Genomic DNA, 12,678 nt, shown 5'->3' on the forward strand with positions numbered 1-12,678 from the left:
CTGGGGGTGAAAATTCGTCCTTCTCTCTTCTATAATGATGTATATATACTCCCGACAAAACCCTAGACCTAACCCACTTAAAATCACGTTTTTGGGCCTAAAACTTACAGGGTGTCCGGACATGTTAATGGGCTGTCCAGACACGGCTTTGCGGAGCAAAATTTGAGTTTCTGGAAATGAGGTCCGGACCCGGGGAATTGCGGTCCGGACCCGGCCTGTCCAGTCTTGATCAACAGCTCCGATTGATGGGCGTTTGTGGTCCGATTGAGCTGAAATTTTTCTGAGACGTTCATAGCACATGAATCTACATTATGAACGGTGGAGATTGGATTCTGAGCATTCTATATCAGTATTTGAGCCCATGAACAATAGCATCTTCATTTTGTAACTGAATTAAGCCAACACAAGAACTAACAATGTATATATATATTGAAGGATTATGTGATGTTATAATATTTTTTTTTTTGGTAAATATGGTCAATTAAATTCTTTCTCTCGTCCGAGTAGAATTAGCAGCATCAAAGTCTTGAAGACTGTGGGTCATCTTCCAAATGCAACAAGTTTGCTGCATTTGAGTCTCACTCTCCCTCTCCATCTCTCTCTCTCTCTTGCTCATGTCTTCATAATAGTGTCCAGGCCGTCCACAGAATTTAACAAGCAATTCTGTGGAGTTAAAAATGAAAAATAAAACATTGAGGGTGTTATTGGTTTTCACGAGTTAATTAAGAAATTTATTAAAAACTTTTTTTTTATTTGAATAATAATAAAAAGTGAGTGATATGATCTAAAAATAAGAATATTAAAAATTTAATTATTTTTTAATAAATAGTAACTGTCCATGTGCAAATTTTCTAAACAAAACACATAGGATTAGAGCAAGAGAGAGAGAAGGAACCCCTGTTTAGGAGGGCTACAAAAGCCTTTCAGATTTTCTAAATAACCACGTCTAAAAGTTTAAAACCCCCTCTCCACCCAGCGAACGCCGTTACTCGAGTTTTTGGATTTGTAACTGCAATTAGGCATATTCGGGTGTGAGTTATTTGAAACCAACTATGCTATTCACCGTTGATCTTTGTTGATAAGATGAAACCTCAGCTTTTGCATCAAAGGAAATAGTATAGAGAAGGTTGATGGTTTTTGCTGAGGAGGTGTGTCGTATATCCTTCTTCAGTTCTTTCCCAAGAATCAAAATTTGTCACGAATGTTAGGCTCATGCTAGTTCCGTTTCTAGTATTTCTTCCTTGTGTGATAATAATTAGTTTGTTAATTATTGAGACATCTATGATACTATTATGAGTCCAGTCTAGTTGTGTTTTAGGTTTTGAAAAAATTGCTAACCACTAACCGCTTATATATATAACCACCGCTTAACCGCTTACACTACAAAAAACACATTTTTTGCTGACCCATGGTTACTGACGTGTCGGACGACCTGACACGTCAGTAAATCTTGCTGACGGGGCTTTCCTGACGTGTTTCGGTCGTGAAGAATGTTGGTGTCAGGAAATCGGAATTCCTGACGTGTCGAAATTGACACGTCAGAAATTACTGACGTGCTGAATTTTCACACGTGAGTAAATCTTCTGACGTGTGAAAATTGACACGTCAGGAAATTCCTCACGTGTCAAAAACTGACACGTCAAGAAATTACTGACGTGTCAGTTTTTGACACGTCAGGAAATTCCTGACGTGTCAGTTTTTGACACGTCAGGAAATTCCTGACGTGTCAGTTTTTGACACGTCAGGAAATTACTGACGTGTCAAAAACTGACACGTCAGGAATTTCTTGACGTGTCGGTTTTTGACACGTCAGGAATTTCCTGACGTGTCAAAAACTGACACGTCAGTAATTTGGTTCAAAACGAACCAAATTTGCCGACGTGTCAAAAATTGACACGTCAGTAATTACTGACGTGTCAATTTTTGACACGTCGGCAAATTTGGTTCGTTTTGAACCAGATTTTTTCCCTCCCCCCTATATTTTTTGTGATTTTTTTCAGGACTATACCCGAATTTTGTGTTACGGTTCACCTGATATTCAATCTATCCATCAAAACCATGCAAATAATATACAATTTTTCCATCAAATAACATACATCATATCCATTAACATCAATCACAAACTACCCATCAAAACTAACTTCAACACACCATAATAACACAAATAACATAATATATATACACCAATCACAAATATATATATAAACTAACTTCAACACACCAAAAATGTCACATACTAACATAATATACACAAATACAATTACATCAACTTATACACAACTGTGAATAGCCTCAAATTCTCGACCAGACTAGCGATCATTGACATCCATAGCATCCTCTCGACGATGTCCATTACCTGCAAATGATAAAACAAACAATATTCACCAATAAAACAACAACCAAACAAATAAAATCCACTAACGTTAGATGATAATACAAACAATCATTGAGCCCGAATACAATTATAGAACTTCCATATAGGTTATTAATGTTGGGGGTTCAATGGAAGAAATGATAAACACAAAGGGAAAGCGCCCTCCCTAGCATTGAGTGCATTTATATCTATTTATATTTAGAGTTACAAAATTAAGTTTATGAAGAACTGGTCTTGATGATATTGATATGCATGTATTGCTTCGTGCCATGCAGTTATATCCATTTATACGTGCATGAATAACTCTAAATAATTATCTCAACCAGCAAAACTCTAACCCACATCCATCACCAAACCAACCATGATATATAAACCAAATTTAAGCAAGATTTACAACATCATTAATTATTTAGAATGACTACAACATATCCAAATTCTAAATATATATATATAGGGACAGTTATAAAACTAAATTGACTATTAAAAAAAGTCAGTACCTGATCCACTGTCGACCGACGATCGCACCATCGCAAAGGGTGGGGAAGCATTGTCTGGTGGGGTGTGAAACCGGATCATTTCCTCAAGTTGGCGAAAACGGGCGTCAAACCTTGCCTGACGTTCAGCCTCCTGTTCAGCTGCCTGTCGCGCTACCCGGGCATTGTTCTCAGCCATCTGCTCCGCCACTTGCTGGGCTACCCGCGCATTGTTCTCGGCCAACAACGCATCCATCTCTTCCTTGTGCTTCGCCCTCTCCGCGTCAAGCGCTCTATCAAGTGTGTCTTGTGATATCGTGGAATACCTGACGTTTCCTGACCGTGCCTGTGACGGTGTATAGTATGAGTGTATGGTCCCCCGCACAGGCAGAATATTTGGTCCGGCCATCCGAACCCTACCGGCATACTCAGGCTTATTTCCCATTGCCTGGGCGAATGCGTCGTTTGGCGCCCACCTGACCGTTCCTTCTGTGATGCTAGACGATGCTGCAGGGTCGGTGGGTATAAGCTCATTCATCTTTTCCTGAATGTCACATTAATTATTGAGTCAGTGGGTCGCACAACTGTTAATCGCAAATAATTTATCAAATATACAAGCAAAACAACATATGAAAAGTGAATATCATACACATCTCTCCTTCACAATATCATTCGGATATCCACCGCCCTTCTTCGTGTGTGACTTGACATAATTGTGTGCACGAGTGGGTTGATGGCCCAAACGTTCGGCCTGCATTTAAAATAGGTAATTCATTTATTTTTAAATATATCAATACGATATAATGTTAGATATATATAGGATAAATTACACACGTACCTCCTCTTGTGTCAACCTGGCATAGCTCATTGATCCGGTGCAATGTGGTGAATCATTTAATGCTCGCAAGCTCTTCATTTTCGCCGCATACTCCTACACAGTTAACACTTTTAATATGTTAATACCAATACAATTACAATAAATGACAGTACACAACACTAAGAATTTAACTCATGACCTACCCTATTCTCCTGGGTACACCATCTCTCCAATAAGATATCCAGATCGACGGGATTGTACTCGCCTAGCGTCTGTCCCCCCAGTCTTGCCCGTATAGTGTCCGGCGTATCTTCCTCCGTAATGGCACATATTTTTTTGAGCTCGTGCCTCCAAGTCCGCAGCTTGGAGCCCATATCCTTAAATGCTTCATTTTTTACTGCTTCCAAGTTGTACTCGGGTGGAACGAAAAAGTATGCCTGCACAAGTTCAACATTGATAAATTAAAAAATAAAATAAAATATGTGTATATGCATTTACTTACTAAACACACATATATATAGCGTACTTAGAGTGTATATATACATATATACATTACTAGTGTTTAACTTATTATTAAAAAACATACCATCAAGGCGTCCCAAATATCCTCCTTGGTACGGTCCGGTACCTTCGTCCAATCGTCTGGTATTCGGACGAAATTTCCGCTCCTAACTATGTCTCCGGTCATCCGTCTGAACCGCACGGCACTAAATCCAACGGGCTGGCATGATGCATTGTACTCCAAAATGATCCGTTTGCCGGGGGGGACTCCCGGCCGCCTGTGCGAATCAAGAATGGTAAACACCTCAATAACGGTGTTTCCTTCAGAATCAGTACCTAACAAATTAAAAATTAGTTAGGTAAGTTATTTCGAATTCAATACTAGGTAACAAGTAAATTAAAACCAAATCAACAACGACATTAAAGTATATACACTTACTTATGATCCGGACCTGCCGAGGGCGTAACCGAGCGTCGGGAGCAGGGTTGGTGGGCTGCGGGTCATCTGTGGCCTGTACCCCACCTGCCATGTGTTCCTGGGCCTCTGTCTCAGTGTCCTCCAGACCTGCTTTGTAGTTTTTAATAATGTTTAGAATTCTATGAAATTGTAGTTGTAGTTAAATATAATTGATATTGCACCAATATAGTTAGAAACTTTCAATCTTTTGAATCTTTAAAAAAACAGTCGGGCGTACCTGCGCTATGCTGGGTGTAAAGCCGCTCGACATCGCCCTCATAACTCTGTCGTAACTCGCTGTACGGGTACGAATCAACCCGAAACCCGGTTTGGGCCATGCCTGCCCGAGTGTATGAAGCATGGACAGGGGTCTCCTCTTCCATCGTACCTGGAAGAACTGGTCGATATCCTTCCTGTATCCCAAGAAGCTGAGCAACGTCTTGTTGCTCGCTGTCATCAAGTTGGACTGCCGGAGACCCAGGCGACGTAGACTGCCGCACTGCGGACGAGCCCCTGCGTGCTTTCCTCTTCCCCCTTGTACTCATGGTACCCTGTAAAAAACACCACAAACCCAATTAATTTCTTAAACAATGTATGAAATATTTACTACATTAAGTATGCATGAATAATAGTGCTACATGAGATATATATCAGATTTTAGCAAATGCACAGCTTAATTAAGTGTGTTGATGTAATGTGCATGTAGTGAACAACTACCAATCAAAACATAAATATAAAATTAATTATACTACTATACATACGCTTCGGTTGGATCTAAGTCGTGTCTGACGTATTCGATATGATCTTGTAGATCGTGATCAACATTTCTGGGCAAAATAAGAGGCTCACACTCGTGGTAATTGACACATGAATCTTGATGTCCTTCAACCTGACCAACGTCGTATATGTTTCTAGGCTTGGTCCTTACTGCGCAAGCCCAATCTGGGCACCTATCATCTTGTACGTAAAATACCTGGTCAACTTGTGAAGTTAGCACATACGGCTCATCAGAAACCAGGTCTCCCGTGTGGACAAGGTTTTTGAAGTTGACAAGTACTATACCATACTCATCCACCTTGTACCCCTTGTCCCTCGTGTTGTCTGCCCAATCACACCTAAACATAACGTACTTAGTCCTGTCGTAATACTCAACCTCAACTATTTCCGTTAACTTCCCGTAGTACGTGTCGCCATCAAGAGTCGGCACACACACCCCGCTGTTCTGAGTCCTCTTTCCGGCATCAGATGCAATAGTGCGAAACAGCTTGCCGTTAACCACATATCTATTGTATCTGACTGCTGCCTCCCTCGGCCCTCTACAATGCATTACCAATTTGTCACCAAGTTCATTCCTGGATCGCTCGTCCAATTGATCGACCTGTGAATATATTACGTACAATGGAAACGCACGGTTACTAGCTTTAGTTGATTTTAAAAATTGCACGCAAATAACTCCGACAATTGTGATAAGGTAAACATCACATCATTCTTACGTAGTCACGGTACCACTCGCAGAACAAGTCATAATGTTGGGTCTCCAACTGAGCCTCTGTTGTTCGTCCCCTATTGCATGATCGCCTAAGCGTATCTATGTGCATCCTACAATTCGAAATTATGTTAATTATAATTCAATACGAGCAATATTGTCACAAGTTCATTGAGCATGCAATGTACCAACAAAAGATCTCTACTTACATCCGCAATTGATGAAACTCGTCCAAGTTGAACATAATATACCGGTGTATCTGTGTCATTGTGATTCGGTCGAGTCGGACTCGTGTTCCATTTCCCTTTGAACCATCCAGATTTCTTTGTATCCTATTGTGAAAGGTTGGTGTATTCTCTAAATATCTCGAACAAAACGTCACCAACTCAGTTGCTATGTAGCCCTCCGCAATGCAGCCCTCGGGAGCCGCTTTGTTGCGCACATTAGATTTGAATACTCCAAGGCTCCTAAATATGAACCAATACATATTTTCAGTTTAGTTAGTACTTGTCATGTATTGGCACCTGAAACCAAAAAATAGAAAAATATCCGTAAACAAATTTTACCTCTCTGCCGGATACATCCATCTATACTGTACAGGTCCACCGAGTCGGCATTCACGGATAAGATGCACGACCACATGAACCATGCTCGTAAAGAAGCTGGGGGGGAAAACTTGTTCCATCTTGCACAACGTGATACAGATGTCACACTGTAGTCGGTCAATATCCTGTTCGGTCAATGTTGTTGAACATAGGCACCTGAAGAATGTGGACATCTCAACAAGAGGTCTAACCACATTGCTTGGAAGTGAACCACGCAATGCAATAGGTAGAAGCTGCTGCATCAGTACATGACTGTCATGACTTTTTAACCCCGATATCGTACGGTCCTTAAGTCGTATACAACGAGAAATGTTCGAGGCATATCCGTCGGGCACCCTTACATTTCGTAGCACTTTCAAAAAATGTGTTTTATCATCCTTGGACATCGTGTGGGTAGCTTGTTGATAATAGGTCTTACCATCCTGCGGGTCCACAAATGTATGAAGTGTACGTCTCAAGCCCATTTCTTGCAAATCTAAGCGGGCGGCGTGGTTGTCCTTCGTTTTCCCTGGAATGTCCAGTATTGTACCAAGTATGTTGTCCATGACGTTTTTCTCTATGTGCATAACATCAAGATTATGCCGCAATAAATTATCTTTCCAATACGGCAACCTAAAGAAAATACTTTTCTTCTTCCACACTACATGGCCATTATTCGTCTTCTGCTTTTTTCTTTCTTTTTTCTCAGCCTCCCTTGCCTGACCGGCGTTCTCATCCCCAAACACCATCCCTTCTAATTGGCTTATGACTTCATCTCCACTTGGCACATCAGGGGCACATTCTAGTTCTACGTTGCCGTCAAATGTGCTTTTGTTTCGTCTCCATGGATGATCCATGGGCAAGTATCGCCTGTGCCCCATATAACACCATTTATGGCCATGTTTTAACCATTTTGACCATGTCGAGTTCATACAACACGGACATGCCTTCTCACCCTTGGTAGACCATCCAGACAAATCTGTATATGCTGGGAAGTCATTAATTGTCCACATCAACTGCGCTCGCATAACAAAATTATTTTTCTTTGAGACGTCATATGTGCGAACCCCTACATTCCATAGTTCTTGTAACTCTTCAATTAAGGGTTGAAGGTAGACATCTATATCCATTCCAGGTGAACTTGGGCCCGGGATAATCAATGATAGTATAAAAGATGTGTGTTTCATGCACATCCAAGGAGGCAAGTTGTAGGGTACAACCATTACAGGCCAAGTGCTGTGCGATGTAGTCATATTCCCAAATGGATTAAATCCATCAGAGGTTAGTCCGAGCCTTACATTCCTGCTATCCGCTGAAAACTCCTGATGTAAATTGTCAAATGACTTCCATGCTAAGCCGTCGGCTGGATGCCTCAATACGCCATCCTTAGTGCGGCCTTCTGCATGCCACCTCATAAAGCGTGCTGTATGTTCTGACATAAACAACCTCTGTAGTCGTGGTATGAGTGGAAACCACCGCAACACCTTCACCGGACGTTTCTTGCCCGATGATATGGGTTGACCGTCCTCATCTAAATTGATTGCTTCCGTCCATTTAGATTCTCCACATACGGTACATGAATCCAACTCTTTATTGCCCTTCCAGAATAGCATACAGTCATTACGGCACGCTGGAATCTTCTCATAGCCTAGTCCCATGTCTCGCAAAAACTTTTTCGCCTCATATGTATTAACTGGCAGAGTTTCACTAGTCTCGGGTAGCAACTGATTGATGAACTCTAGGAAAGCCGAGAAAATCGAGTTACTAACTCCACCAACACACTTCAAGTTGTACAGGTGAACAGTGGCACTTAATTTGCTATGTTTTGTCCCAGTATGAAGTGGCTTCTCCGCCTTTTTTAGAAGGGCATAGTACTTTAGTGCATCGCCTTCAGCGGCTTCTTCGGTCACAATTTCCTCACCCCCTTGCACTACGGCCTGAGGCTCACAATTGTCTTCCCTAACTACTTCGTGCATGCCGAATAAATCACGCAACATTCCGTGCATGTCTCCACCCTGATTTGCACATGCACCCGCATCTGAGGCCGGGCGATTGGAATTAGACCCGGTATCAGGACCCTGTACATGCTTCTCACCGTGATAGAACCAAAGTGTGTATTCCGGCATCATTCCTTTTCCCCCTGTCAAGTGGTCGAATACGAAACCCGGCGGGTGGCGCCGGTTATTTCGACAAACCTTACAAGGGCAATAGATGAATCCATCAAGGGTTCTACAGTTACTAACTGCAAACTCCACAAACATTCTACACCCGTCTCTGTATTCCCTCGTACCCCTAGACTTTGTCATCCAACTCTTGTCCATTTTTATCTACGTACATGAGTTAGGAATAAATACATAAGACTTACAAATTGTATACATACTTTCAAGCACATGCATGTATATAAACATAAACCGATACCTAAATATTTGAACCACATTAGAAATATAAACCTATACATTCTCGTATAGGGTTAAATTGTTTATGTCCAAAAATATATACATATTCATGCGTATCTACATTCAACCGTACTGAAGGGTGTATTTATAACCCTTATCTATTATAATTAATCTACAAAAACCAAATTAAAAAAAAAAATACTTGATCCAAAATTTAAGCATTTTCTTTGGTGGGGACTTTCAAAAAAATATATATATTACAAGTTGACTTTCAAAAAAATATATATATTACAATTTGAACTATTTTATTTAAATATTTTTTTTTCTAATAAATCAATTTGTAATAACTTTCCCATATTCTAATCATTTACCACGAGCCACCCTAATTTATCTATTTTTTTTTTAATGCATATATTTAACCACAAAAGAAAGGAGGGTCTATCATAAATCTAATCTGTGGATTGGATGTGTGGGCACGTGTGGGGTTTGGACTATATATAAAATTTTTGGCAGAGAAACCCAAAAAAGAAATGGAAGAAAGACATAAAATTGGGGTTAGAATGAAGGGACGTGCAACCACCATTACAGCTGTAATACACCTTCAACCAGTAGGTCCATATTTCATCTACATATCTAATCTATCTCCTCCTATGAAATCCTCTAAGAAACTTCATAATCTCCTCCAAATGTGTTTTTTTTTTTTTTTTTTTTTTCTCTGGGCTGATTATAATTTGCAAGTGGGACAGTGTAAGATTCATAATTTCACGTACCAACCACACTGGTCTTGCATACAAGTACCAGGTCCTTGTGAAGTAATTATATTTAAAAAACAATTATATTTACAAAGAAAAACCTACCTAGCATAAGAAACATCATTTTGCATGCATCTATATTTTCAACGTACAATAAGTAATTAATTAATAGATATTCCTAAAAAAACAAAAATGTAACATCAATTACAAGCTCACAAATACTCAATCTCATACATTATTGAAACATCATGCGAATATATGACAAAATGAAACATACAATTCTGCAATATACAACATAATGTATATATTTTATATATTCTGCAATATATATATATATATATATATATATATATATTACCTAAAAACTATATCAAATAAAACAATATATGTAGAACAACACAAATATATATATATATTCTGCAATAATAAAACAACACAATATAAAACAACATAAAATTAACAACAATTTTATACTCTGCAATAATAAAACAACACAATATAAAACAACATAAAACAACAATTTTATACAACACAATATATGCATATATATATATATTAATCTGCAATAATAAAAAACAATAGCATATATAAAATAAAACAAAATATATATATATATATATATATATACCTGCAGGTGATCGAGATGGAGGAGCAGATTCGGCCGGAGAATCGCCGGAGACGGCAACGACGCTGTGGAGGCGGTGGCCGGCGACGGGGAGTGAGCTAGCTAGAGAGCGGTACGTACGGCGCTCCGGTCTGTTTTTTGTAGCTGATCACGGCCGGAGCAAATGAAGAGAAAGTAGAAGAAAATGAGGAAGAGTGAGAGAGGAGATATGCAGAAGATCGAACAAAAGCAGGGCTGGCGGGAGAGAAGAGAGACGAGCTGGGTGGGGGTATGTGCGTGCAAATGTGGTAGCACCAGGGGAGGGAAAATCAAAAAAAAAAAAAAAAAAAAAAAAAAAAAAAAAAATATCACTACTGCAGGTGCGTGCGATGGGACGGCCAGCAGGCGCTGGCCTTCCCAACGCACTTTCCTGACGCGCCACATAGGCACGTCAGGAAATATTTATATATATATATATATATATATATATTATCTATATTAATTAATTATATATATATATATATGTTATAATATATTTATACACGTTAGTTTGAATATAGCATATATATATATATATATACATGTTTATATGTTTATAATATAATATATTAATTATATTAATACTAATATAATTTATGTTTTCCTCTTTTGTATTTCCATTTGAGTTCTCATGTATTTGGTTTTATTTGATGTACATGAATATATATATATATAGTGCAATTAATCTTACAAACAACAATTTTCATTTTAATGTGCATGGCTAAAACCTAATTGATATATAGCGTACATGATATATATATATATATATATATATATATATATATATGTCTGTGTGTGTGTGTTTGTCAAAACGTTAATATCATCGATCACCAATATTGTTACTTTAATTATTTTAATTAATGAAATACCAAATTTGGTGTCTCACAATTAAATGAACGAGATCGAGAAAAATGCATGTTATACGTACATATATATATATATCCTTTACTATAATTTGAACCATGCATGCACGTTAAATTCATGTTATATAAATATCATTTTGCATGGTTTTGCTATATATATGATATCTCGAGTAAAATATGGCTAACCGTTGGAATTTTTTTTAAGTTTTGAATGTTCAAATGGAATGGGTTACCGTACATGCGACGCATCAGAAAAATATATATTAAAGTACTGGTCGGTTCTTGTTTTCTAAAAATTAATTTTATTGAATGTTAATTGGAATTCGATCATACTGTACAATATTAAATTACCCTAATAATGTTGGGATCATATATATATATATATATATATGTATTTATTTATATTTACATAGTGTAATTCTTGACGTGTCAATTTGACACGTCAAGAATTGTTGACGTGTCAAAATGACACGTCAACAATTCTTGACATGTCAATTTGACACGTCAATAATTGTTGACGTGTCAATTTGACACGTCAAGAATTGTTGACGTGTCAAAATGACACGTCAAGAATTGTTGACGTGTCAAAATGACACGTCAATAAATCTTGACGTGTCAATTTGACACGTCAAGAATTGTTGACGTGTCAAAATGACACGTCAAGAATTGTTGACGTGTCATTTTGACACGTCAACAATTCTTGACGTGTCAAATTGACACGTCAATAAATATTGACGTGTCAGTATTTGACACGTCAGTAAATAATCAGCCAATTATTTATTAATTTTAAAATGATGTCACATTTAAATTTGGTTCAAATTTACTGACGTGCCAAAGTGACACGTCAGTAAATACTGACGTGTTGTTTTCAACACGTCAGTAAATATTGACGTGTACCTTTTAACACGTCAGTAAATAATTTATTGACGTGCTACTTTTAACACGTCAGCATTTACTGACGTGCCAAAAAAATGTTACTGTTTGACACGTGAAGAAATGAGCTTTTTTTTGTAGTGTTAAGTGGTTACAATTACTGATTTTAACCCATAATCCCTAACCTTACTCTATTTAAAGATGTTAAAGGCTTAATTGCTTAGTAGATAGTTTACTTACTTAGTATTAGTAGATAGTTTGTTATTATTTTCTACGGAAAAGTATATTTTAGCTTCTAACTCCTAACCGTTAGTCTATTTTAGTGACGTCGTTAAACTTATATACTTTTTATCTTTTGACACGGAAAAGATGGTATAATTTAACAATAACTCAATTGCTTTCTTTTTTCTTGGTCCAGTTGATGTGAAAGTTTATGAAAAAAGTATAACAAAGAAATTT

At 38.1% G+C, this 12,678-nt stretch overlaps 2 protein-coding genes across 3 annotated transcripts; both read right to left on the reverse strand.

Annotated features, from left to right (window-relative positions):
- Positions 1 to 2,194: 2,194 nt before the first annotated feature.
- Positions 2,195 to 4,381, reverse strand: LOC148585023 (uncharacterized). The gene is made up of 6 exons (XM_088517927.1): positions 4,251 to 4,381; positions 3,868 to 4,101; positions 3,686 to 3,778; positions 3,497 to 3,598; positions 2,872 to 3,391; positions 2,195 to 2,356 (listed from the first exon to the last, which is right to left on the reverse strand). The coding sequence occupies exons 1-6, from the start codon at positions 4,350 to 4,352 to the stop codon at positions 2,310 to 2,312; spliced, it is 1,098 nt and encodes a 365-aa protein (XP_088374053.1). The 5' UTR covers positions 4,353 to 4,381; the 3' UTR covers positions 2,195 to 2,309.
- A 634-nt stretch (positions 4,382 to 5,015) lies between these two features.
- On the reverse strand, positions 5,016 to 10,600 carry LOC132176222 (uncharacterized). Of its 2 annotated transcripts, XM_059588366.2 has the most exons (5): positions 6,675 to 6,728; positions 6,318 to 6,575; positions 6,116 to 6,221; positions 5,384 to 6,000; positions 5,016 to 5,173 (listed from the first exon to the last, which is right to left on the reverse strand). In XM_059588366.2, exons 1-5 carry the CDS (start codon positions 6,689 to 6,691, stop codon positions 5,164 to 5,166), a joined length of 1,008 nt encoding a protein of 335 aa, XP_059444349.2. In that variant the 5' UTR covers positions 6,692 to 6,728; the 3' UTR covers positions 5,016 to 5,163. The 2 variants fall into 2 exon arrangements, 1 of the variants encoding a protein (XP_059444349.2); XR_015912746.1 differs by lacking the exons at positions 5,384 to 6,000; positions 6,116 to 6,221; positions 6,318 to 6,575; positions 6,675 to 6,728 and adding an exon at positions 10,469 to 10,600.
- Positions 10,601 to 12,678: the final 2,078 nt, after the last annotated feature.

Source organism: Corylus avellana, chromosome 6 (genome assembly GCF_965113065.1).
Source record: "Corylus avellana chromosome 6, dhCorAvel1.hap1.2, whole genome shotgun sequence".
NCBI classification, from domain to species: domain Eukaryota; kingdom Viridiplantae; phylum Streptophyta; class Magnoliopsida; order Fagales; family Betulaceae; genus Corylus; species Corylus avellana.